Genomic DNA, 27560 nt, shown 5'->3' on the forward strand with positions numbered 1-27560 from the left:
GGCGCATGCGCCTCCCTCTCAGACACCACTGTATGCGGGCTTCAAAAACATGGCGCCGGAGATAAGCGCTATGCGCAGGCACCAACTCAGACACCGTGTAACTGAAGATTAGAAATTTGCATGCAGCCAGAGGGAGGCAGGAATAGGCGGTGAGGAGGGAGGGAATCATGTGCATAACCCGCACGGACATTATCTGGAGTGGTGCACACGTCAATCAAAAAGTGGATGAATTTTCAAACTTCATAAACTTGGCTTTCACAGCCTAAACATCCGAGCTGCCCACTAATGGTATGTACACAATGTGCCTGATAGTGCCAGTACTGCACTGGCTGCACCTTATATACCAAAATCCTGATGTTTGGTTCCCTTTAAGGGCTGATTCAGAAATCCGTTTTCCACGGATACACCATGTAACTAAGATAGGGCTGTTCACACGTTGGATTTCTTCGTCGGAATTGCATAAAATTATGGAGATATGTCCATTATTGATCCACTTTTTGGATCAAAACTGCCAATGTAAGTCTATGGGTTTATGGGGAAAAAAAAAAAAAAAAAAAATCAGTACTTGGATGGCATCCACGTGTAGGCTGTTTTTTCATAGACTGTTTGACAGAAGTTGGAGAAACTCTGTCAATGCCTGAATAAACCTTAAGGCTGTGATGGTCACAATCACACCATTTCCCATCCTCCACAGCCAGAAAACAGAATCAAGCTGCTGCTGCCAGATTAGGTCTATGAACAATCAGATTATTGTGGGCAGAGCTGTTAATCGCACATGTCCTACATCGGATTACTCACTGGCATCAAACGAAAGTTCCTGGATATGGCAGATTCTTTTCTAGCTTAAAAGTTGTTAAATTCATTGTGCACGTTTTTCCTTTATTCTAATCAAGACGGTTTCTGCTTATGCCCATGCCTGCCATTTACTAATGCCTGCTGCCCATGCCTGCCATTTACTAATGCCTGCCGCCCATGCCTGCCATTTACTAATGCCTGCCACACCCATGCCTGCCATGTACGAAAACATTTATGGGGACATCTGAAGGCAAAATTGTGAACAATATGGCAGCACATGACTTAGCCCTGGAATGGTGGCCATGTTTATTGCACACGGCAGCTATTGTCACAATAGCTTTGCACATTTGCTATTAGACAATAGAATATTGGAATATTAAAAATTGAATTGTAGTAAAATACAATATACAACGCAGTTCTACACTTCTGCATTCCTCGGTGTCACATTCATGCATCCAAGTGCTTGTTAAGCCTGCGGACTTTCTCCTTCTTATTTCGGTTCCCATGCTTTTTCCAGGGCTTTCCTGTAAGAGGCTCTGTGCTGGTTGTAGTTAAAGGTATAGGACCGCTGCCTGGCTTGTATCCCATTACAGACTGGACACCTTTGGTCAGAGCGCGAACATTTTCCTGTAAAAATGAAAAATACTTGTGTCAATATAAAAGAAACTGGCGATAATGTGCACTTTACAGGGAACCTGACAGGTCCCCCATGCCCTTCAACGCACCAGTGTTTGTATATTTATTAAACACCCTGCCTGATGTGCCCTTTATTGTGTTTTACACTTATTCATAAAAGAAAAAAAATCTTTAAAAACACCTTACACCCGGCTTCAGAATAACAATGATATTATTAAGAAAGCCAAGTACATGTGCAAGATTTGAAGAGAGATGGCGATGATGCACTCTTGCAAATCATGTTATCTCCACAAGGTGTGGTAACATGCTGAGGGCCGACTAATTTGGGGAATTAAACGCTCTATCAAACTATCAACCTATCAAAAGGCTAATTAGCATATTAAACAAAGGCCCACAGAGCCCGACGTATGTTTCGGACAGAGCTTTGATACAATGTAAAAGTAGTCAGTGTACAGTTTGTATAACAGTGTAAAATTAGTGTGCCTCTAAATAACAAACAGCTATTAATGCCTAAACCGCTGGCAACAAATCGGAGTACACCCATAAGTGAAAATGGTCAAATTGTGCACAGAGTGTCAATATTTTTTGTGGCCTCTATTATTTTCAAGCACTGCCTTAACTCTCTTGGGCATGGAGCTGGTAGATGTTAAGAAATCTTGTGCTCCTCCACCTTCCATTTGAGCATGCCCCACAGATGCTCATTAGGGTTTAGGTCTGGAGACATGCTTGGCCTGTCCACCATCTTTACCCTCAGTTTCTTTAGCAAGGCAGTGTTTGTCATGGAGGTGTTTGGAGTCGTTATGTTGGAATACGGAGGAAGGTTATCATGCTCTACTTCAGTATGTCACAGTACATGTTGGCATTCATGGTTCCCTCAATGAACTGTAGCTCCCCACAGTTGGCAGCACTCAGGCAGCCCCAAAGCAAGATACTCTCACTATTGTGTTATATTGTAGTGCACCTGCGCAGGACCTAAATGCCGGTGCGTGTGCATGACATAGGATGCATCATGCACCCTGACTTCAGAAGAAGATGGCCGAAAGAGGAGGTGCCACACCCGGAGAACGGAGGCACCCATTTGACCCATCTGTACTGAACCAACCATTTAGGTAAGTAATATAAAGTCATTTTCTCGTTCTACACAGCGGCCTGGGCTCTTATAGCATTCTAACATGCTATACGTAAGAGTCCACAGGTAATTACCGCAGCTTATGGTCACCAAATCTGGTGACAGGTTCCCTTTGAACACAATGGGATACATTTACGTATTGTAATGCTCTGTTGCAATTTCCCAAATGAAATGCAAAATATGGATTCACAAACTGTACCTGATGAAAAAACGTCTTGTCCACCACATTCTCAATATGTCGGACTTTCTTGCTGCCGTGCCCTTTTGCCTCTGCCATGGCGCCTAGCACAGTCTTCTCCCTGTACGGAGACTGACGAGGCTGGAATTCTGCCGCATCTACACCAGGAGGAGGGTGGCAGTACAACAGTTTGCCCTAAAATGTGAACAGCATTTCAGTTACATATTCCACTTTGTTGAAAGGACGATTTTGGATTTGGCAAAACTATGTAAGTATATATGATGAAGAAAAAAGGACAAAAACCAAATGCCTATAACGTACATTGACATAGTCTTTCAATATATACCGTGCAGACCGTGGCTGATCAGGCTGCCCATGTGCAGTCATAAAACCTCTCATATCTGCAAAAACAAGATGCAAAGGCTATAAAGGGATAGTAAATAGTATAGAAGTGATCTCATTTGTCTTGTAGAAGACATTCCTGAATTCATAGACACATGTACATCACTTACATCCATACGCAGCCAGCAGTTCTTCTGAAGAGGGTGCACGGTCCTGATCCTCATCTTCCCGAGGTCTAATGATATTTATTCCGTAAATGGCTTCTGCCACATATCGTGGAATTCGCTGGGCGATGTTAGTGTGTTAAGAAATATATAAGGGTAGGTCGAGCACTAAATACAATCAATCAGTCTAACCTCAAAGTGGACCAGTTAGCTCTCCGAAGTAAGGCAGGTTTTCACAGAAAAGTTTTTCATTCCATTTTTGAAGCCAAAAATGGATTCAAAAGCAGGTGACTGATTATTCTTTTATTTTGGGTGCTGGGGTGTGCCTTATTGTTAATGGGGAATAGTAATATCCAGACGTCAATATACTCAGAAATTTCCAAAATAAATAAGAGAAAACGAGAGCAAAACAGAACGGTAAGGAAATATGCTCCGGAATTTGGTTTATGGAGAAAAAGTATTTACCAAAAAGACATCTCAGGAGAGCGGACAGGTCTACAGTAATCTGAGTAATGTGGTGACATGAAATGACCAGTGTGTTTACAACCAAGAGTCATCACAGTAATGGTCCTTTGTAAGACGCCTTCACCTAATTACAGCTTTTCTTTGAAGGATATAAGAGAGATTGGTGGTACATGGTCCCTCATTTGATCGATGGGTAGGATGCCACTGCATATCATTTCAGCTTTGGTGGAAACAAATGATGGCATTACAAGGCCAGGGCAATCACAGAGGCACAGACCGGGCTCCACATACAGCGTCTGTAAAGAAAGAAATAATATGATGTAGAAATGAGAAGATGCAATATGCATACCTAAGGCTATGTGCACACTTACCGGATTTTGCCGCGGATTTTTTGCGGTTTTGCTGCATGTTTCGCTGCAGAAAATGTTCATAACATCTCTGCAGTGAATCACCAGCAAAACCGATGGGCAAAAAAAATGCTGTGCGCACTAGGCGGAATTTGACGGCTGCATGTTTTGCTGCGGGATTCCCGCAGCAAAAACAATTGCATGTCAATTCTTTTCCGCACGTTGCTGCGGGATTTCACTCCATTGACTCCAATGTTAATCGTGAAATCCCGCAGGGAATAACGCAGGAAGCAAATTCTGTGCGGTTCACTGCGTTTTCCTGCGTTATTCCCTGCGGTATTTCGCGGTTTACCTCCGGTAATGTACATCGCCTGTCTGCGGTTTTGCAGGGAAGTGATGTCATTACAGGAAGAGGAAGCCGTGCAGAGAGTAAACACACACAGATCACACACACACAGACATCACAGACACAGACACATAGAACACAGACACATAGTTACATAGTTACATAGAACACAGACACATAGAACACAGACACATAGAACACAGACATATAGAACACACATAGAAAGAAAACGGAAATATATAAAAAAAAAAAAAAAAAAAAGAACGTGGGCTCCGCTGCATATTTACCGTCCAGCCGAGGTAAGCACACAGCGGCGGCCCGGTATTCTCAGGCTGGGGAGGGAGAGGGGCAGGGTTAATGTCCCCGCCTCCCTCCCCCTCCCACAGCCGAGAATATCAGCCGCAGCTGCCCCGGCACTGTCGCATGCATTATGCGGCAGCACCGCCGTGTCCCCAGCTCTTCCTGCCGCCGTGTAGCAGTGGCAGCAGGGTAATACAAGGGGTTAATGGTGGTGGATCACCGTCATTAACTCCAGGCTTGATCATGGCAGCGTCTATGTGACAGCTGACATGATCAACCCGTAAGTAAAGTGAATAAAACACACAGAAAAATCCTTTATTTTAAATAAAACAAACAAGCCTCGTTCACCATTTTATTAACCCCTCCCGCACCAAAGCTCCGGCGTAATCCACTGCTCTGGCGTAATCCACAGGTCCTGCGCTGCTTACATCCAGCCGCGACTGTCACAGACACAGCGCTGAATGAATGCAGCAGACAGCAGAGGTAATTACCGGTCATTTCCCACGGCCGGTAATGTGAACTCACTGCCGACCGTGGGAAATGTAGCGATCTGTCCTCTATCTATCTATCTATCCCTCTATCTATTCTTCTGTCTATCTATCTACTATCTCAGAATTAAATGACTTTTTTTTTTTTTTTCTTTCAATGTGCTTTATTGCATTGAATGCAATAAAGCACATCCCAACCCGCACGCGGCAAAACCGCGGCAATACCGCGAACAATACCGAGGTGAAACCGCAGCAAACCGCATGCGGTTTTCGGGTGCGGTTTCCCGCGTTTTTTTACCGCGGGTGTGGTAATCTTTGAGAGCATGCGGAATTTTCTCAAGAAAATTCCATTTCCCAGTGCGCACATAGCCTAAGTGATGGTTAGTCTCAATCTACGCTAATACACTCCAAAGCATGTGGAGAGTTACCGACCACTAATCAGATAGGTATTACAGTTCTCATGTGATAACCAACTGTATTCAGAAGATACAAGGCTAAAAGGCCAACAGTCTAATGTGTATTGGGACCTCCTGACGTTCCCGTGACTAAAGAGGTCAGGGGAGGTAATATCTGGCCTGGTGCTTTTTCAATGGCTGAACGTTTTCTTCTCCATGTAGATAAGTCACTCCAAGAGGAGCATGGCAAGTGCCTTCTCAGAGAACACAGGACGCCCAGCCGAACAGAGAGCTCCGGTGTATGGGGCGTTGGGAGAGGAACATGGTGGCCGACTATCTTATGTATGGAGGCCTTCAGTCTTACAAATGTGTCAATCTTGTATATCCAGACACGTGATTAGTGTACATGTGCTTTTATCTAACTAGAGCAGTGTTTTTTAATACTGTCCAATGTAAGCACAATGCCAGGCTGCTTGCTGTCGCTGCATACTTTGGAGGGTGCCTGTACGTAAACCCTAGCAAGTTAACAGATAATAGACAGTCGTGCCTGGCCCTCATATGGAATAAACGAGGCAAATGTTAAACTGAACCTTGTAGCAGACAACCGGCAGCATTCCCCTACATGCCAAGTGTATCCGTGACCAGTCGTGCGACCAAAGTTAGCTAGGCAATGCAGGTGCAAGGAGTCGCATTGCAACCGGAGGGTGCTGCGAGTGCAACAAGCAAGTCACAAAATTAGATGTACTTTGACTTCTTGTGACTTGCTTGTCGCTTTTGCAGTTCCCTTGGGGGTTACTATTTATCCCCAGAATTAAAAGGCATGTTCACATTATATTAAACCCTTCACAACCGAGGACGTACCAGTACGTCCTAAATCATGAAGAGGTGATCACCGCTGGCTGCTGCAGTGAGCTAGCGGCGATCCCCGCACGTCTGCTGATTTGTACAGCAGACATATGTGCCTCGGAGGCGCAGGTGGGGATCTACAATCCACCTGCACCTGTTAACCCCTTAATTGCGCTGTCAAAATGTGACAGTGCGATTGAAATGCCTGCTGCCATCGGAGGCCCCGTGGCGTTATCACGAGGAGCCGATGGTTGCCATGGTAGCACAGGGTCACGTGATGACTCCTGTCGCTACAATGAGTCACTTCTTGTTACAGCCGGCAGAGCGCTGGCTGTAAGAGGAGAGCAGCATTTCAGCTGATCTGAGCTGTGCAGCTCTGATCAGGAGAAATGATCGAGGGATCAGATTGATGATTCTTATAGTCCCCTAGAGGGACTAGTAAAATAAAAAAAACAAAAAAAAAAACCAGGTAAAGAAGGGAATTTTGTTACTTACCGTAAATTCCTTTTCTTCTAGCTCTTATTGGGAGACCCAGACGATTGGGGTATAGCTACTGCCCTCCGGAGGCCACACAAAGCACTACACTAAAAAGTGCAAAGCCCCTCCCCTTCTGGCTATACCCCCCCGTGGTATCACGGGTTCTCCAGTTTTAGTGCCAAAGCAAGAAGGAGGAAGCCAATAACTGGTTTAAACAAATTAACTCCGAATAACGTCGGAGAACTGAAAAACCGTTCAACATGAACAACATGTGTACCCGCAAACAACAAAAAAATCCCGAAGGACAACAGGGCGGGTGCTGGGTCTCCCAATAAGAGCTAGAAGAAAAGGAATTTACGGTAAGTAACAAAATTCCCTTCTTCTTCAGCGCTCTATTGGGAGACCCAGACGATTGGGACGTCCAAAAGCTGTCCCTGGGTGGGTAAAGAGATACCTCATGTTAGAGCTGCAAAACAGCCCTCCCCTACGGGGATGTCACTGCCGCCTGCAGGACTCTTCTACCTAAGCTGGCATCCGCCGAAGCATAGGTATGCACCTGATAATGTTTGGTGAAAGTGTGCAGACTCGACCAGGTAGCTGCCTGGCACACCTGTTGAGCCGAAGCCTGGTGTCGCAAAGCCCAGGACGCACCCACAGCTCTGGTTGAGTGGGCTTTCAGCCCTGAAGGAACCGGAAGCCCAGCAGAACGGTAGGCTTCCAGAATTGGTTCTTTGATCCATCGAGCCAGGGTGGCTTTAGAAGCCTGCGACCCCTTGCGCTGGCCAGCGACAAGGACAAAAAGTGCATCTGAACGGCGGATAGGCGCCGTGCGAGAAATATAGATTCTGAGTGCTCTCACCAGATCTAGCAAACGTAAGTCTTTCTCATACCGGTGAACCGGCTGAGGACAAAAGGAAGGCAAGGATATATCCTGATTAAGATGAAACGAGGATACGACCTTAGGGAGAAACTCCGGAATGGGGCGCAGCACTACCTTGTCCTGGTGGAACACCAGGAAGGGAGCCTTGGATGACAGAGCTGCCAGCTCAGACACTCGCCGAAGCGATGTGATCGCAACAAGAAACGCCACTTTCTGTGACAGGCGAGAAAAGGAAACGTCCTTTAGAGGCTCGAAGGGCGGCTTTTGCAGAGCAACTAGTACTCTGTTCAGATCCCATGGATCTAACGGCCGCTTGTACGGGGGCACAATATGACAGACCCCCTGTAGGAACGTGCGCACCTTAGGAAGACGTGCTAGACGCTTCTGAAAAAACACAGATAGTGCCGAGACTTGCCCTTTAAGGGAGCTGAGCGACAAGCCCTTTTCCAACCCCGATTGCAGGAAGGAAAGAAAGGTGGGCAATGCAAATGGCCAAGGGGATACTCTCTGTGCAGAGCACCAGGATAAGAAAATCTTCCACGTTCTGTGGTAGATCTTAGCAGACGTTGACTTCCTAGCTTGTCTCATTGTGGCTACGACTCCTTGAGATAATCCTGCGGACGCTAGGATCCAGGACTCAATGGCCACACAGTCAGGTTCAGGGCCGCAGAATTCTGATGGAAAAACGGCCCTTGGGACAGTAAGTCTGGTCGGTCTGGCAGTGACCACGGTCGACCGACCGTGAGATGCCACAGATCCGGATACCACGATCTCCTCGGCCAGTCCGGGGCGACGAGTATGACGCGGCTGCAATCGGATCTGATCTTGCGTAACACTCTGGGCAAGAGTGCCAGAGGTGGGAAGACGTATGGGAGCCGGAACTGCGACCAATCTTGAACTAATGCGTCTGCCGCCAGAGCTCTTTGATCGCGCGACCTCGCCATGAATGCCGGGACCTTGTTGTTGTGCCGGGACGCCATTAGGTCGACGTCCGGCACTCCCCATCGGCGACAGATTTCCTGAAACACGTCCGGGTGAAGGGACCACTCCCCTGCGTCCATGCCCTGGCGACTGAGGAAGTCTGCTTCCCAATTTTCTACGCCTGGGATGTGAACCGCGGATATGGTGGATGCTGTATCCTCCACCCACATTAGAATGCGCCGGACTTCTTGGAACGCTTGCCGACTGCGCGTCCCTCCTTGGTGGTTGATGTATGCCACCGCTGTGGAGTTGTCCGACTGGATTCGGATCTGCTTTCCTTCCAGCCACTGTTGGAAGGCCAGTAGGGCAAGATACACTGCCCTGATTTCCAGAACATTGATCTGAAGGGTGGACTCCTGCGGAGTCCACGTCCCCTGGGCCCTGTGGTGGAGAAACACTGCTCCCCACCCTGACAGACTCGCATCTGTCGTGACCACTGCCCAGGATGGGGGCAGGAAGGATCTTCCCTGAGACAATGAGGTGGGAAGGAGCCACCATTGTAGAGAGTCCTTGGCCGTCTGGGAAAGAGAGACTTTCCTGTCCAGGGACGTTGACTTCCCGTCCCATTGGCGGAGAATGTCCCATTGAAGTGGGCGCAGATGAAACTGCGCAAAGGGAACTGCTTCCATGGCTGCCACCATCTTCCCGAGGAAGTGCATGAGGCGCCGTAAGGGGTGCGACTGGCCTTGAAGGAGGGATTGCACCCCTGTCTGTAGGGACCGCTGCTTGTTCAGCGGAAGCTTCACTCTCGCTGCTCGAGTATGAAACTCCATGCCAAGATACGTTAGCGACTGTGACGGTGACAGATTCGACTTTGGAAAGTTGATGATCCATCCGAACGTCTGTAGAGTCTCCAGCGTAGCATGTAGACTGAGTTGGCATGCCTCTTGAGAGGGTGCCTTGACAAGTAGATCGTCTAGGTAAGGGATCACCGAGTGTCCCTGAGAGTGCAAGACTGCTACCACCGCCGCCATGACCTTGGTGAAGACCCGGGGGGCTGTCGCCAGACCGAATGGCAGAGCTACGAACTGAAGATGGTCGTTTCCTATCACAAAACGTAGAAAACGATGTTCTGTAGCAATTGGCACGTGGAGATAAGCATCTTTGATGTCTATTGAGGCAAGGAAGTCTCCTTGAGACATTGAGGCAACGACAGAGCGGAGGGTTTCCATCCGGAACCGTCTGGCGTGCACATGTTTGTTGAGCAGCTTTAGATCCAGAACAGGACGGAACGAGCCGTCCTTTTTTGGAACCACAAAGAGATTGGAGTAAAACCCTCGCCCTTGTTCCTGAGGCGGTACAGGAACCACTACTCCTTCCGCTCTTAGGGAGTCCACCGCCTGCAGCAGGGCATCTGCTCGGTCTGGATGTGGGGAGGTTCTGAAGAACCGAGCTGGAGGACGAGAACTGAACTCGATTCTGTACCCGCGAGACAAAATGTTTGTCACCCACCGGTCTTTGACCTGTGACATCCAAATGTCGGAAAAGCGGGAGAGCCTGCCCCCGACCGGAGATGCGGAGGGGGGGGGCTGGAAGTCATGAGGTAGCCGCTTTGGAAGCGGTTCCTCCATTTGCTTTCTTGGGGCGTGCGTGAGCCCGCCAGGAATCTGAGACTCTTTGCGTCCTCTGAGTCCCTTTGGACGAGGAGAATTGTGTCTTGCCCGAACCTCGAAAGGACTGAAACCTCTGCTGCCATTTTTTCTGCTGAGGTTTGCTTGATCTGGGCTGGGGTAAGGAAGAGTCTTTACCCTTGGACTGTTTAATGATGTCAGCCAATGGCTCGCCAAACAGTCTATCTCTAGATAAAGGCAAGCTGGTTAAACATTTTTTGGAACCAGCATCTGCTTTCCAGTCCTTTAACCACAAGACTCTGCGCAAAACTACCGAATTGGCGGACGCCATTGAGGTGCGGCTGGTAGATTCTAGGACCGCATTGATAGCGTAAGACGCAAACGCAGACATCTGCGAGGTAAGGGACGCCACTTGCGGCACCGCTGGATGTATGATAGCATCCACTTTTGCTAAACCAGCTGAAATAGCTTGGAGTGCCCATACGGCTGCGAATGCCGGAGCAAACGACGCGCCGATAGCTTCATAGACAGATTTTAACCAAAGGTCCATCTGTCTGTCATTGGCATCCTTAAGTGAAGCGCCATCCTCCACTGCAACTATGGATCTAGCTGCAAGTTTGGAAATCGGGGGGTCTACTTTTGGACACTGGGTCCAGCGCTTGACCACATCAGGGGGGAAAGGAAAACGTGTATCCTTAGAACGTTTAGAGAAACGCCTTTCTGGATGAGCGTCGTGTTTCTGGATTGACTCTCTGAAGTCAGAGTGATCCAAGAAAGCACTCAATTTACGCTTGGGATAGAGGAAACGAAACTTCTCCTGCTGTGCAGCTGCCTCCTCTGCAGAAGGAGCTGGGGGAGAAATATCCAACAGTCTATTGATGGCTGAGATAAGCTCGTTTACCATGGCGTCCCCATCCGGGGTATCCAGATTGAGAGGGGTTCCAGGATAAGACTCCTGATCACTCTCTTCAGACGCATCACAGGGCGACTGATTGCGCTGAGACCCTGAGCAGTGTGATGACGTTGAGGGTCTTTCCCAGCGAGCTCGCTTAGGGTGGCTGGGGCTATCATCTGAGTCATAATACTCAGCCTGGGAAGCCGGGGACCCCCTTGCAGTCTGGATTAATTCCAACTGAGGGGGATTAGAGGACAGAGACCTCGCCGTGTCCATAGACTGAGCCCCAGTCATGGATTGCAAAGTTTCAAGGATTTTTGCCATAGTCACAGACATTCCATCAGCAAAAACTGCAAAGTCTGTCCCTGACACCGGACTCCGGCTGGCGAAGCAGCACCGGATCTGAGCATTGCACACAATGGGGGTCTTTGGAACCTGCTGGTAGAGCAGCCCCACATGCAGCACACGCAGTGTACACAGCCCTAGCCTTGGCAGCCTTGCGTTTTGTGGATGACATGTTGCTGCCTCCTCAGAGCGATCTGGGGTATCCAGCCAGGAAGCGACCTCACAGTGCAAGAAATAAATAAATATATATAACTGGTGACACAGTACACCAATCGCACACTGAGGCACTAGAGGGGCCAGCTGAAATGCCGCTTACCGCCCGCTTAAGAGCGGGTGTGTGGTCTCCAAAAGCCCCCTAGTCCAGGTCTCCCAGAGCCTTGCGTCCTTCCTCTAGCCAGACTGCATGTAATGGCTGCCGGCGTCCTGGGAGAGGAGGGGGGGCGGGCCCTGGGCGTTCCTGGCTAAGAGCGGGAAGCCTGCTTCCCTCTGTGCCTAGTGAGAGGGCTGGAGCATGTAAATCAGGCTCCAGCCCTCGTCGCTGCTGCGAAACAGCGTCTCTCCCCTACCCTGATTGACAGGGTGGGGGCGGGAACGAAGCGGAGCTAGGCCGCAAAAGCCGGGGACTGGATTTATAAACGCCGCCGCCGTAAAAGCGCGGTCGGCGTGTCCCCGGCGCACTACAAGTCACAGCAGCGCCGCCGGTCCAGTGGGGGTCGGCGCTGCGTTCCCACAACACAAAAGTCCCCCAGTAAACTGCAGGAACACCAACTCAATCGTTACGGTCCCCGGCGCACTACAACACCCAGCCAGCCCGGAGTGTGTCTGTGCCTGCCGGGGACACAGAGTACCTGTATGATGCAGGGCCTTGTCCCTGATTGTACTCCTGCTCCGTATCCATCAGGTGCTATGGGTCTGTGGATGGAGCCCGGCGTCAGAGCTTAGAGGCCGGCAGGATCCCACTTCCACAGAGCCCTACAAGGGGATGTGGAAGGAAAGCAGCATGTGGGGCTCCAGCCCCTGTACCAGCAATAGGTACCTCAACCTTACAACACCATCCACGGGTGAGAAGGGAGCATGCTGGGGGCCCTATATGGGCCCTCTTTTCTTCCATCCGAAATAGTCAGCAGCTACTGCTGACTAAAATCTGTGGAGCCATGCGTGGATGTCTGACCTCCTTCGCACAAAGCTTGAAAACTGGAGAACCCGTGATACCACGGGGGGGTATAGCCAGAAGGGGAGGGGCTTTGCACTTTTTAGTGTAGTGCTTTGTGTGGCCTCCGGAGGGCAGTAGCTATACCCCAATCGTCTGGGTCTCCCAATAGAGCGCTGAAGAAAAAAAAGTTTTAAAAAAATAAAAACCTGAAAGTTTAAATCACCCCCATTCAAAATGAAAGGGTTAAAAAAAAATGAAAAATACACACGTTTGGTAACGACACATACAGAAATGCTTACTCTATCAAAATATAAAATCAATTAATTTGATGAGTAAACTGTGTAGCAACCAAAAAATTCTAAACGCCAAAATTACGTTTTTTGGCTGTCGCAAAGTTTGCACGATATGCAATAACAGGCGATTATATGCACAAAAATGGTACCATTAGAAACATCAGCTCGAGACACAAAAATAATCCGTCACTGAGCCATAGATCCAGAAAAATGAGAACGCTACGGGTCACGGAAAATGGTTCAAAAAGTGCACCACATTTTTGGGACAAACGTCTGAATTTTTTTAACCCCTTAAAGTAAACCTATAGACGTTTGGTGTCTACAAACTTGTACCAACCTGAGGCATCTCACAGACATCAGTTATCACATAGTGAACACTGTGAATAAAGTATCCCCAAAACAATCATGCAATTGCACTTTTTTTGCAATTTTCATGCACTTGGGAGTTTTTTTGCCATCTTCCAGTACATTTGGTAATACTAATGGTTTCATTTAAAAGTACAACTTGTCCTGCAAAAAACAAGCCCTCATATGGTAAGATTGACAGAAAAAAAAAAAAAAAAAAGTTACGGCTCTCGTTAGATGGGGAGCAAAAAAAACAAAAAAACAAAAAAAAAACCCAAAACAAAAACAAAAAAAAAATCACCTGGGTTGACTGGATTAATGCTCAAAGGTGCACATAATGGGGGAATGTTAGTTTCAATACCTGCAAGCAGCAATCAGCAAATGAACCCTTGTTCTATGTGTGACCGGCCTTTCAACTGTTAATTTTTTTTCTCTGTGACACAATAGTGTAAATTGTTTTGCTGCTGGGTATGTGTGACTGGTGAAGCTGTTTGGTTACCTAGTGAAGCCTGTCTACAAACCATTTCCTCTATAGGCAGGTTACGTAGGAGCCACCCGTAGACAACCCAGCACATGTTCTATTAGCCCGCTGGGCTCCAATTAAGCCTTTTTTTTTCAGTGTGATTATAGAGAACGTTATAGGTCAGAGCCACAAGAAAGGGGGAGAACCCCCCCCCCCCCCCAAAAAAAAAACCACAAAACAAAACCCACATACAATTAAATAGGTGGTCCGCTACTCCACATTAGTGGCCACATTGATGAAAAGCTCATAGAGAGGGCTTTTCTCAAATACCATGTGTAGTTATCTCTGCCTCTGAGCGGTGCTATTACCGTCCACTCATCCCCATCACGTGTCCTCCGGGCTGCGTGACCACTAAGATCCGGTGATATCACATCAACTTCCAGTTGACCTGACATCACTGAGGCGGCCCCAGTCTTCCTGAGTGACTGGGCTGTGGGCGGAGTTTCACTCCTGCTTGCATGGCTCTGCAGCAAAGGAGAGAGCATGTGAGATGCTGTGCTGTAACAAGCGGTGAAACTCCGCCCACAGCCCAGTCACTTGGGAAGACTGAGGCCCGCTTCAATGATGTTGGGTCAACTCATGTTGATGTGACATCACCGGATCGGGGGTCACGTGATGGGGATGAGTGGACTGCAATAGCACTGCTCACAGGCAGAATTTACTACACAAGGTATTTGAGAAAAGCCTTGTCTATGAGCTTTACATCTATGTGGCCACCAATGCTGCGTAGTGGACCACCTCTTTAATACAACCAGTGAGAGTTAAAATGGAAATGTCACTTCATATTACCTGAAAGTGCTTTGTGTGTCCTGGAGTTGCTGAAACAGAAACTTTCTTGTTTCCTAGAATAGTGTTGATTGTTGAACTCTTGCCAACATTGGGATACCCGACCTAACAGAAATAGAGGATGAAAAGACATCATTGCCCAGTATATTCTTCATATGACGTAAGATACTCAGCCCTCATATATAGGTCCAAGTGTAAGCAGTACATGGACCCAATCATGGCACAAAACTTTGGACACTGCAAAAAGCTGATTCAGGCCTCCTTTACAAGGGCTTTTTGGCTTGTAAACAGGTAAAATATATCTTTGTACCGTGTTAGCCAGTAGAGATAAAAAAAATTGTTTAAAAGAACTGAAGTCCTCAGTGGTTGATACCTTTTAATGGCTAACTGAAAAGATGGTAATAATAGCAAGCTTTCGAGACTACTCAGGTCTCTTCATCAGGCATGATATAACACAAAATCTGAAGAGTCACATATTTATACACAACAGGACATAGAATGGGGCAGTAAATAAAACAAGTTATGTAAAGCAGAACTATCAGTATGGCAAGAGGACAAACTGTTGTAGCCATAAATATTGCTGCACTTCAGTGTGAAAGTTTTATTGCTTGCTTATTACCATCTTTTCAGTTGGCTTCTATAAAAATTAAAGTTGAAGATTTTTTTTGGTCTTTATCCCCACCTGATGTAGGAGACTGGGTGTTATTAAATGGGAGCTCATTTTAATAGTAAGATGGAGGTACACAGGACACGCCTTTGAGCACTTGCAGTTTTTCAGTACACAGCGTCTTTAGCAATGGCCTTTTTCATTTGTTTTCCTATAAAGATTATTTCAGATAGAGAGTGGTGAGCGAGCATGCTTGTTACTACTCGGTACTCGCACGAGTATCACTGTACTCTGTCTACTCGGCGGGGACCGAGTAATCTCGCGATACTCGTGCTGTACTCATGGTCTTCATTTCTGCATGTTGGCGCTCTTTTGAGAGCCAGCCCTCATGCAGGGATTGGCTGGCAGACCACTGCAATGCCACAGCCCTGTTAGTTGTGGAATTGCAGTGATTAGCCGGCCTGCACAGCGTGACCGAGCCTTTATACCGGCGGGCGCGCTGTGCTCTGCTCACAGCTATCCAGACAGTCAGTGCAGGGAGAGTGTCGCTGCTTCAGGGAAAGGTTTGCGGCCCTTTATAGCTATTTCCGTAGCAGGGCTGCAAACAGTGTGACCAAAAGTCCTTCTCAGGACTATTCTAGTTGTATACAGGCAGGCAGGGTATAGCCAGGTCGGAGTACAGTAGCAGAGTCCTTCTCAGGACTATTGTTGCTGTATACAGGCAGGGTATAGCCAGGTTGGAATACAGGCTAGTGACCAAAAGAGTCCTTGTCAGGACTATTGTAGCAGTATACAGGCAGGCAGGCAGGCAGGGTATATAGCCATTCCTAGTGGTGACCGTATACCAGCCTTCATCATATCTGGGGCTGGTGTACACAGTCTAAAACAGTCCTGATAGTGTCAGACTTCTCAGCAATTGTCGCTACTAAAAACCTGTTAGGTTCCTAGTGCGTCCGTGCTTGCATTTAAAAACCGCACGTGTGTGCCTGTCGGTGGCAGCGTACAGGTGCACTTGTGTGCGTTTTTACCAAACTATTATATAACGCACAAGTGTAGTGTATAATACACGTCAGTCAGCAGTGGCTGATAGTGTCAGAGTTCTCGTCATTAATTTTTTCTCCTAAAACCTGTGTTAGGTTCTTAGTGCGTCCGTGCTTGCATTTAAAAACCGCACGTGTGTGCCTGTCGGTGGCAGCGTACAGGTGCACGATTTGCACAAACTTTGATATAACGCCCAAGTCTAGTGAATACACGTCAGCACAGCATTGCAAAATGCGCAAGGGCGTTGGCAAGGAACAAGGAAGTGGACGTGATGGTGGTGCAGGCAGAGGCCGAGGTCGTGGGCAAGCTCTAATTTTGCCACAACAAAGGGCCACATCTAGTCGCTCGCATGTCCTGTCCCAAATTCTTGGGGACCGCAGCAGTACACCGCTCTTGAACCAAGACCAGTGTCAACAGGTTGTTAGTTGGATAGCGGATAATGCTTCCAGTCAGATTGGCACCACCACAAACACTCTGTCTTCCACACGGTCAAGTGTCAGTAGCCGTGATACTGCACCGCACATTTCAGAACCTGATCCTCCTTCCTACCACAAGGCTGAGTACACGTCCTCGGACATTAATGATCCCACACTTGGACACTCGGAAGAGCTGTTCACGTTTCCATTCGCACATTCTGGCCTCTCGCCAGCTCATGTTGAAGTGGGTCATGAGGAGATCGTATGTACAGATGGCCAAATATTTGAGCAGCCACGTTCTCACGAAGTTGGCAACGTGTCTCAACAAGGGGTGGACGATGATGAGACACAATTGTCAGGAAGTCAGGAGGAGGAGCAGGGTGCGGAAGAGGAAGACGACGTGGTGGATGATCCAGTAACTGACCCAACCTGGCAGGAGGATATGCAGAGCGAGGACAGCAGTGCACAGGGGGAGGGAGGCGTAGGATCCCAACAGGCAGTAAGAAGCAGGGTGGTGGCTCCAGGCAGAAGTCAGGCAACCGTTCCCCGGAACAACAACACGACACAAGGTGCCTGTACAAATGTTAGGTCTTCCCGAGTCTGGCAGTTTTTTAAGTTGGATCCAGATGATTCTAAAAAGGCCATTTGCAACACCTGCCGTGCCAGCATCAGCAGGGGTACCAAAACTAGCAGCCTGACCACCACCAGCATGATCAGGCACATGTCAGCCAAGCACCCGACTTTGTGGGAAGTACAACAGAGTCGAGGAGCAGTGCTTGCTAATGTCACTGCTACGTCTTCGCTGGTTGTGCATGCGAGCCAATCCCCTGTCCATGCTGCCTGCGAACAAGCCTCCTCCGGTCCTGCACCTGCAGTTGCCTACGCAGAAATAACACCATCATCAAGCACGTCCTTGTCCCAGCGCAGCGTTCAGTTATCCATTCAGCAAACCTTTGAACGCAGGCGCAAATACACTGCCAACACCCCACATGCCACAGTTCTAAATGCTAACATTTCGCGACTGCTTGCGCTGGAAATGTTGCCTTTTAGGCTGGTGGAGACAGAAGCATTCCGCGACCTGATGGCGGCAGCTGTCCCACGTTACTCGGTCCCCAGCCGCCACTATTTCTCCCGGTGTGCCGTCCCCGCGTTGCATAACCACGTGTCACAAAACATCACACGTGCCCTGAACAACGCTGTTTCACCCAAAGTCCACGTAACCACAGACACGTGGACAAGTGCTTGTGGGCAAGGCCGCTACATCTCGTTGACGGCACACTGGGTTAATATTGTGGAAGCTGGGACCCAGTCTGAGCGAGGGACGGAACACGTCCTTCCCACACCAAGGTTTGCAGGCCCTACCTCAGTCAGTGTTTCACCCACACTCTACAGCTCCGGAATGACATGCTCTTCAGCCTCCTCCTCCTCCTGCGCATCCTCATCCACTGTACCCTCCACACCAGTCCCAAGCTTGAAGCACTGCAGCACTGCCTCGGCGAAGCGGCAACAGGCTGTGCTGAAGCTAATCTGCATAGGTGACAAACCCCACAATGCAGAAGAGCTGTGGACAGCTCTGAAACAGCAGGCAGATCACTGGCTCACACCTCTGAACCTAAAGCCAGGAAAGGTCGTGTGTGACAAAGGAAGGAGGAGGAGGAGGGGGAAAGAAGGAGGAGGAGGAGGGGGAAAGAAGGAGGAGGAGGAGGGGGAAAGAAGGAGGAGGAGGAGGGGGAAAGAAGGAGGAGGAGGAGGGGGAAAGAAGGAGGAGGAGGAGGGGGAAAGAAGGAGGAGGAGGAGGGGGAAAGGAGGAGGAGGAGGAGGGGGAAAGGAGGAGGAGGAGGGGGGGGAAAGGAGGAGGAGGAGGGGGGGGAAAGGAGGAGGAGGAGGGGGGGGAAAGGAGGAGGAGGAGGGGGGGGAAAGGAGGAGGAGGAGGGGGGGGAAAGGAGGAGGAGGAGGAGGGGGGGGAAAGGAGGAGGAGGAGGAGGGGGGGGAAAGGAGGAGGAGGAGGAGGGGGAAAGGAGGAGGAGGAGGAGGAGGGGGAAAGGAGGAGGAGGAGGAGGGGGAAAGGAGGAGGAGGAGGAGGAGGGGGAAAGGAGGAGGAGGAGGAGGAGGAGGAGGAGGAGGAGGAGGAGGAGGAGGAGGGGGAAAGGAGGAGGAGGAGGAGGAGGAGGAGGGGGGGGAAAGAAGGAGGAGGAGGAGGAGGAGGAGGAGGAGGAGGAGGAGGAGGAGGAGGGGGGGGAAAGAAGGAGGAGGAGGAGGAGGAGGAGGAGGAGGAGGAGGAGGGGGGGGAAAGGAGGAGGAGGAGGAGGAGGAGGGGGGGGAAAGAAGGAGGAGGAGGAGGAGGAGGAGGAGGAGGAGAGGGAGGAGGGAGGAGGGAGGAGGGAGGAGGGAGGAGGGAGGAGGGAGGAGGAGGAGGACAGCATGTTCAGTCATCTTGTTGGTCAGGCTACTGAAGTCCTGGCTGTTAAGAGTCTGGCGCACATGGCTGACTTTATGGTAAGCTGCCTGTCTCGTGACCCTCGCGTTAAGAACATCTTGGCCGACAATCATTACTGGTTGGTAACACTGTTAGACCCACGCTACAAGGAGAACTTTATGTCTCTTATTCCCGAGGCGGAGAGGTCAACCAAAATGCAGCAGTTCCGGAAGGCCATAGTCACGGAAGTAGGCAAAGCATTCCCCTCACAAAACGCTAGCGGCATAGGTCAGGAATCAGTGGACAACCAAGGCGTACAGCCGAGAGAGGCACAAGTCCAATCCGCCAGAGGTAGGGGAACAGTCTTTAAGATGTGGGACAGTTTTCTCAGCCCCTCACGTACCACAGCCCCTGAGGTGCGGGGTAGTGCCACAAGAAATCCTAAGTTTGCCCAGATGCTCAAGGAGTACCTTGCAGATCGAACAACTGTACTCCGACATTCCTCTGTGCCTTACAATTATTGGGTATCCAAGGTGGACACGTGGCATGAATTGGCTCTCTACGCCTTGGAAGTCCTGGCCTGCCCTGCCGCTAGCGTTTTGTCAGAGCGTGTTTTTAGTGCCGCAGGTGGAATCATTACAGATAAACGCACCCGCCTGTCAACTGAAAATGCTGACAGGCTGACTCTGATCAAGATGAACAAGGGTTGGATTGGGCCAGACTTCACCACACCACCAGCAAATGAGAGCGGAATTTAAAGTTTGTAACGGGAATTTGCCATGTACCTCCAGTCACCCATGGGTACACACTTCTGGACTTTGGATAATCGCTGGACTGCTCCTCCTTCTCCTCATGCGCCACCATGATGACCGTTACAAGAGTTAGGCCTTTGTTTCAGGTATACCCCCAGTGGTAAATTTTTTCGCCCATTCTTTGCAGAATGGACATTACAACGACAGGAGACCCGCTCCTTTGTAATGGGAACAATGTTTTGAGGCCCTCATGCACGTCTCTATCCAGGGACAACGTGGAGCCTCACAATTTTTGGCTGCCCTGCCTAAGGGCTATACTACAATAGACCCACTTCCTTCCAATGGGCACTTCAGGTTTACAGGCCCTCATGCACGTCTCTATCCAGGGACAACGTGGAGCCTCCCAATTTTTGGCTGCCCTGCCTAAGGGCTATACTACAATAGACCCACTTCCTTCCAATGGGCACTTCAGGTTTACAGGCCCTCATGCACGTCTCTATCCAGGGACAACGTGGAGCCTCCCAATTTTTGGCTGCCCTGCCTAAGGGCTATACTACAATAGACCCACTTCCTTCCAATGGGCACTTCAGGTTTACAGGCCCTCATGCACGTCTCTATCCAGGGACAACGTGGAGCCTCCCAATTTTTGGCTGCCCTGCCTAAGGGCTATACTACAATAGACCCACTTCCTTCCAATGGGCACTTCAGGTTTACAGGCCATCATGCACGTCTGTATGCAGGGGCATTGGTGAACCTCACAATTTTGGACTGCCCTGGCAAAGGAAAATACTACAAAGACTCACTTCCTCAAAATGGGCACATTAGACTCAGAGGCCTTTATGTATGTCTCTTCTCAGGGACATCGGAGTGCCACACAATGTTTTACGTAAAATCTTTCATGTAGTAATCTCAAAAAGTAACATACATTAGCTCTATCTCACTATTGGTTATGTGCCCTTAACATTTCCGCCATGAAAATTCATTTTGGTGTCATTTTGGAAGGTTTTCTGGTGAGTCCGTAAAAATGGCGTAAAACGCGGACTAAATTGTTCACAGCTGTGACTTTTGAGTGATAAATGCTTCAAGGGGTCTTCCCCATGCTGTTGCCATGTCATTTGAGCACTCTTCGGAGACTTTTGTGCCATTTTTAGGGTTTCTACATGCTGCCGGTGGTCATTTCACAAAAATACTCGGGTCTCCCATAGGATAACATTGGGCTCGTTGCTCGGGCCGAGTACACGAGTATCTTGGGAGGCTCGGCCCGAGCTTCGAGCACCCGAGCTTTTTAGTACTCGCTCATCACTAATAGAGAACCTTGGGATGGTTTTCACACAGGGTTTTGATTTAAAAAACAAACACCACATTCCCAAACTCCATAGAAACAAAATCCTTTAGGTTACTTGTCTGTGCATTTTTTTTTATCACTTCCTGACGCCCCCCATACACCATACCATGTACGGTGCCAGGAGCGGACCCGTCACCATCCCGGGCAGCTGCTGGCTGTGTTTGGGCTCCTTCAGGTGTCAGAGTCAGTATTTCCATGTCTGTGCATTACTGTGGACCAAGTATCCACATCAAAAAGCAGACATGTCAGATTTGAATCCAAGTCACAGATCAAACTCTCAAATGCAAGTCTATGGGTCCATGAAAAAACAAAACTAATCAGGACAGTACTCAGATGCCGTCCATTTATCACCGACTATGTGATATGAGAAGCTTGACAGACCTCTAACGTTTTTTTTTGGCGCATACAAGAAAAACGGATTGTAAAAACTGACACACGGACCAAAGTCTGATAGAAATCTTGTCCAAATCACTGCTGTACATCAGTCAGTTTTTTTTTAAATGAAAAAAGTGAGGCCTAACAGTTTGGCTGGTAGCTAATGTTAACTCCTTGAATGCTGATGTCAATCTTATTTATGGCGAAAGGTCTGGAAGGGGGTGGGGGGAAAGGCACGTCACGCTAATTGCCCAACACTCCCCTAATTCACCCTACCAACCCCAGCATAGAAGAAAGAAGAAAAAATAATTCCAGTACATTGCATAATAAAATGAATGGTGTCAATGAAATTACAACCTGTCCTTCATAAAAAAAAAAATCAAAACACCAAACATTTGAAAGAAGGGAATTTTGTTACTTACCGTAAATTCCTTTTCTTCTAGCTCTTATTGGGAGACCCAGACGATTGGGGTATAGCTACTGCCCTCCGGAGGCCACACAAAGCACTACACTAAAAAGTGCAAGGCCCCTCCCCTTCTGGCTATACCCCCCCGTGGTATCACGGGTTCTCCAGTTTTAGTGCCAAAGCAAGAAGGAGGAAGCCAATAACTGGTTTAAACAAATTAACTCCGAATAACGTCGGAGAACTGAAAAACCGTTCAACATGAACAACATGTGTACCCGCAAACAACAAAAAAATCCCGAAGGACAACAGGGCGGGTGCTGGGTCTCCCAATAAGAGCTAGAAGAAAAGGAATTTACGGTAAGTAACAAAATTCCCTTCTTCTTCAGCGCTCTATTGGGAGACCCAGACGATTGGGACGTCCAAAAGCTGTCCCTGGGTGGGTAAAGAGATACCTCATGTTAGAGCTGCAAAACAGCCCCGCCTGCAGGACTCTTCTACCTAAGCTGGCATCCGCCGAAGCATAGATATGCACCTGATAATGTTTGGTGAAAGTGTGCAGACTCGACCAGGTAGCTGCCTGGCACACCTGTTGAGCCGAAGCCTGGTGTCGCAAAGCCCAGGACGCACCCACAGCTCTGGTTGAGTGGGCTTTCAGCCCTGAAGGAACCGGAAGCCCAGCAGAACGGTAGGCTTCCAGAATTGGTTCTTTGATCCATCGAGCCAGGGTGGCTTTAGAAGCCTGCGACCCCTTGCGCTGGCCAGCGACAAGGACAAAAAGTGCATCTGAACGGCGGATAGGCGCCGTGCGAGAAATATAGATTCTGAGTGCTCTCACCAGATCTAGCAAACGTAAGTCTTTCTCATACCGGTGAACCGGCTGAGGACAAAAGGAAGGCAAGGATATATCCTGATTAAGATGAAACGAGGATACGACCTTAGGGAGAAACTCCGGAATGGGGCGCAGCACTACCTTGTCCTGGTGGAACACCAGGAAGGGAGCCTTGGATGACAGAGCTGCCAGCTCAGACACTCGCCTAAGCGATGTGATCGCAACAAGAAACGCCACTTTCTGTGACAGGCGAGAAAAGGAAACGTCCTTTAGAGGCTCGAAGGGCGGCTTTTGCAGAGCAACTAGTACTCTGTTCAGATCCCATGGATCTAACGGCCGCTTGTACGGGGGCACAATATGACAGACCCCCTGTAGGAACGTGCGCACCTTAGGAAGACGTGCTAGACGCTTCTGAAAAAACACAGATAGTGCCGAGACTTGCCCTTTAAGGGAGCTGAGCGACAAGCCCTTTTCCAACCCCGATTGCAGGAAGGAAAGAAAGGTGGGCAATGCAAATGGCCAAGGGGATACTCTCTGTGCAGAGCACCAGGATAAGAAAATCTTCCACGTTCTGTGGTAGATCTTAGCAGACGTTGACTTCCTAGCTTGTCTCATTGTGGCTACGACTCCTTGAGATAATCCTGCGGACGCTAGGATCCAGGACTCAATGGCCACACAGTCAGGTTCAGGGCCGCAGAATTCTGATGGAAAAACGGCCCTTGGGACAGTAAGTCTGGTCGGTCTGGCAGTGACCACGGTCGACCGACCGTGAGATGCCACAGATCCGGATACCACGATCTCCTCGGCCAGTCTGGGGCGACGAGTATGACGCGGCTGCAATTGGATCTGATCTTGCGTAACACTCTGGGCAAGAGTGCCAGAGGTGGGAAGACGTATGGGAGCCGGAACTGCGACCAATCTTGAACTAATGCGTCTGCCGCCAGAGCTCTTTGATCGCGCGACCTCGCCATGAATGCCGGGACCTTGTTGTTGTGCCGGGACGCCATTAGGTCGACGTCCGGCACTCCCCATCGGCGACAGATTTCCTGAAACACGTCCGGGTGAAGGGACCACTCCCCTGCGTCCATGCCCTGGCGACTGAGGAAGTCTGCTTCCCAATTTTCTACGCCTGGGATGTGAACCGCGGATATGGTGGATGCTGTGTCCTCCACCCACATTAGAATGCGCCGGACTTCTTGGAATGCTTGCCGACTGCGCGTCCCTCCTTGGTGGTTGATGTATGCCACCGCTGTGGAGTTGTCCGACTGGATTCGGATCTGCTTTCCTTCCAGCCACTGTTGGAAGGCCAGTAGGGCAAGATACACTGCCCTGATTTCCAGAACATTGATCTGAAGGGTGGACTCCTGCGGAGTCCACGTCCCCTGGGCCCTGTGGTGGAGAAACACTGCTCCCCACCCTGACAGACTCGCATCTGTCGTGACCACTGCCCAGGATGGGGGCAGGAAGGATCTTCCCTGAGACAATGAGGTGGGAAGGAGCCACCATTGTAGAGAGTCCTTGGCCGTCTGGGAAAGAGAGACTTTCCTGTCCAGGGACGTTGACTTCCCGTCCCATTGGCGGAGAATGTCCCATTGAAGTGGGCGCAGATGAAACTGCGCAAAGGGAACTGCTTCCATGGCTGCCACCATCTTCCCGAGGAAGTGCATGAGGCGCCGTAAGGGGTGCGACTGGCCTTGAAGGAGGGATTGCACCCCTGTCTGTAGGGACCGCTGCTTGTTCAGCGGAAGCTTCACTCTCGCTGCTCGAGTATGAAACTCCATGCCAAGATACGTTAGCGACTGTGACGGTGACAGATTCGACTTTGGAAAGTTGATGATCCATCCGAACGTCTGTAGAGTCTCCAGCGTAGCATGTAGACTGAGTTGGCATGCCTCTTGAGAGGGTGCCTTGACAAGTAGATCGTCTAGGTAAGGGATCACCGAGTGTCCCTGAGAGGGCAAGACTGCTACCACCGCCGCCATGACCTTGGTGAAGACCCGGGGGGCTGTCGCCAGACCGAATGGCAGAGCTACGAACTGAAGATGGTCGTTTCCTATCACAAAACGTAGAAAACGTTGATGTTCTGTAGCAATTGGCACGTGGAGATAAGCATCTTTGATGTCTATTGAGGCAAGGAAGTCTCCTTGAGACATTGAGGCAACGACAGAGCGGAGGGTTTCCATCCGGAACCGTCTGGCGTGCACATGTTTGTTGAGCAGCTTTAGATCCAGAACAGGACGGAACGAGCCGTCCTTTTTTGGAACCACAAAGAGATTGGAGTAAAACCCTCGCCCTTGTTCCTGAGGCGGTACAGGAACCACTACTCCTTCCGCTCTTAGGGAGTCCACCGCCTGCAGCAGGGCATCTGCTCGGTCTGGATGTGGGGAGGTTCTGAAGAACCGAGCTGGAGGACGAGAACTGAACTCGATTCTGTACCCGCGAGACAAAATGTTTGTCACCCACCGGTCTTTGACCTGTGACATCCAAATGTCGGAAAAGCGGGAGAGCCTGCCCCCGACCGGAGATGCGGAGGGGGGGGGCTGGAAGTCATGAGGTAGCCGCTTTGGAAGCGGTTCCTCCATTTGCTTTCTTGGGGCGTGCGTGAGCCCGCCAGGAATCTGAGACTCTTTGCGTCCTCTGAGTCCCTTTGGACGAGGAGAATTGTGTCTTGCCCGAACCTCGAAAGGACTGAAACCTCTGCTGCCATTTTTTCTGCTGAGGTTTGCTTGATCTGGGCTGGGGTAAGGAAGAGTCTTTACCCTTGGACTGTTTAATGATGTCAGCCAATGGCTCGCCAAACAGTCTATCTCTAGATAAAGGCAAGCTGGTTAAACATTTTTTGGAACCAGCATCTGCTTTCCAGTCCTTTAACCACAAGACTCTGCGCAAAACTACCGAATTGGCGGACGCCATTGAGGTGCGGCTGGTAGATTCTAGGACCGCATTGATAGCGTAAGACGCAAACGCAGACATCTGCGAGGTAAGGGACGCCACTTGCGGCACCGCTGGATGTATGATAGCATCCACTTTTGCTAAACCAGCTGAAATAGCTTGGAGTGCCCATACGGCTGCGAATGCCGGAGCAAACGACGCGCCGATAGCTTCATAGACAGATTTTAACCAAAGGTCCATCTGTCTGTCATTGGCATCCTTAAGTGAAGCGCCATCCTCCACTGCAACTATGGATCTAGCTGCAAGTTTGGAAATCGGGGGGTCTACTTTTGGACACTGGGTCCAGCGCTTGACCACATCAGGGGGGAAAGGAAAACGTGTATCCTTAGAACGTTTAGAGAAACGCCTTTCTGGATGAGCGTCGTGTTTCTGGATTGACTCTCTGAAGTCAGAGTGATCCAAGAAAGCACTCAATTTACGCTTGGGATAGAGGAAACGAAACTTCTCCTGCTGTGCAGCTGCCTCCTCTGCAGAAGGAGCTGGGGGAGAAATATCCAACAGTCTATTGATGGCTGAGATAAGCTCGTTTACCATGGCGTCCCCATCCGGGGTATCCAGATTGAGAGGGGTTCCAGGATAAGACTCCTGATCACTCTCTTCAGACGCATCACAGGGCGACTGATTGCGCTGAGACCCTGAGCAGTGTGATGACGTTGAGGGTCTTTCCCAGCGAGCTCGCTTAGGGTGGCTGGGGCTATCATCTGAGTCATAATACTCAGCCTGGGAAGCCGGGGACCCCCTTGCAGTCTGGATTAATTCCAACTGAGGGGGATTAGAGGACAGAGACCTCGCCGTGTCCATAGACTGAGCCCCAGTCATGGATTGCAAAGTTTCAAGGATTTTTGCCATAGTCACAGACATTCCATCAGCAAAAACTGCAAAGTCTGTCCCTGACACCGGACTCCGGCTGGCGAAGCAGCACCGGATCTGAGCATTGCACACAATGGGGGTCTTTGGAACCTGCTGGTAGAGCAGCCCCACATGCAGCACACACAGTGTACACAGCCCTAGCCTTGGCAGCCTTGCGTTTTGTGGATGACATGTTGCTGCCTCCTCAGAGCGATCTGGGGTATCCAGCCAGGAAGCGACCTCACAGTGCAAGAAATAAATAAATATATATATCTGGTGACACAGTACACCAATACACACTGAGGCACTAGAGGGGCCAGCTGAAATGCCGCTTACCGCCCGCTTAAGAGCGGGTGTGTGGTCGCCAAAAGCCCCCTAGTCCAGGTCTCCCAGAGCCTTGCGTCCTTCCTCTAGCCAGACTGCATGTAATGGCTGCCGGCGTCCTGGGAGAGGAGGGGGGGCGGGCCCTGGGCGTTCCTGGCTAAGAGCGGGAAGCCTGCTTCCCTCTGTGCCTAGTGAGAGGGCTGGAGCATGTAAATCAGGCTCCAGCCCTCGTCGCTGCTGCGAAACAGCGTCTCTCCCCTACCCTGATTGACAGGGTGGGGGCGGGAACGAAGCGGAGCTAGGCCGCAAAAGCCGGGGACTGGATTTATAAACGCCGCCGCCGTAAAAGCGCGGTCGGCGTGTCCCCGGCGCACTACAAGTCACAGCAGCGCCGCCGGTCCAGTGGGGGTCGGCGCTGCGTTCCCACAACACAAAAGTCCCCCAGTAAACTGCAGGAACACCAACTCAATCGTTACGGTCCCCGGCGCACTACAACACCCAGCCAGCCCGGAGTGTGTCTGTGCCTGCCGGGGACACAGAGTACCTGTATGATGCAGGGCCATGTCCC

At 49.9% G+C, this 27560-nt stretch overlaps 1 protein-coding gene across 2 annotated transcripts in view; it reads right to left on the bottom strand.

The window, feature by feature from the left end:
- Positions 1–533: 533 nt before the first annotated feature.
- Positions 534–27560, bottom strand: part of LSG1 (large 60S subunit nuclear export GTPase 1) — a 96089-nt gene continuing 69062 nt past the window's right edge. The window contains exons 9-14 of one of the 2 annotated variants that reach the window (XM_075340515.1): positions 14684–14785; positions 3863–4005; positions 3251–3375; positions 3060–3139; positions 2760–2933; positions 534–1422 (exon numbers count right to left, since the gene is read on the bottom strand). In XM_075340515.1, coding sequence (XP_075196630.1) covers positions 1243–1422; positions 2760–2933; positions 3060–3139; positions 3251–3375; positions 3863–4005; positions 14684–14785 — 804 coding nt within the window. In that variant the 3' untranslated portion in view covers positions 534–1242. Of the gene's footprint in view, positions 1423–2759; positions 2934–3059; positions 3140–3250; positions 3376–3859; positions 4006–14683; positions 14786–27560 lie in introns of both variants that reach the window. The other variant, XM_075340516.1, reaches the window with a different exon arrangement.

The sequence above is a fragment of the Anomaloglossus baeobatrachus genome, chromosome 3 (genome assembly GCF_048569485.1).
Source record: "Anomaloglossus baeobatrachus isolate aAnoBae1 chromosome 3, aAnoBae1.hap1, whole genome shotgun sequence".
NCBI classification, from domain to species: Eukaryota; Metazoa; Chordata; class Amphibia; order Anura; family Aromobatidae; genus Anomaloglossus; species Anomaloglossus baeobatrachus.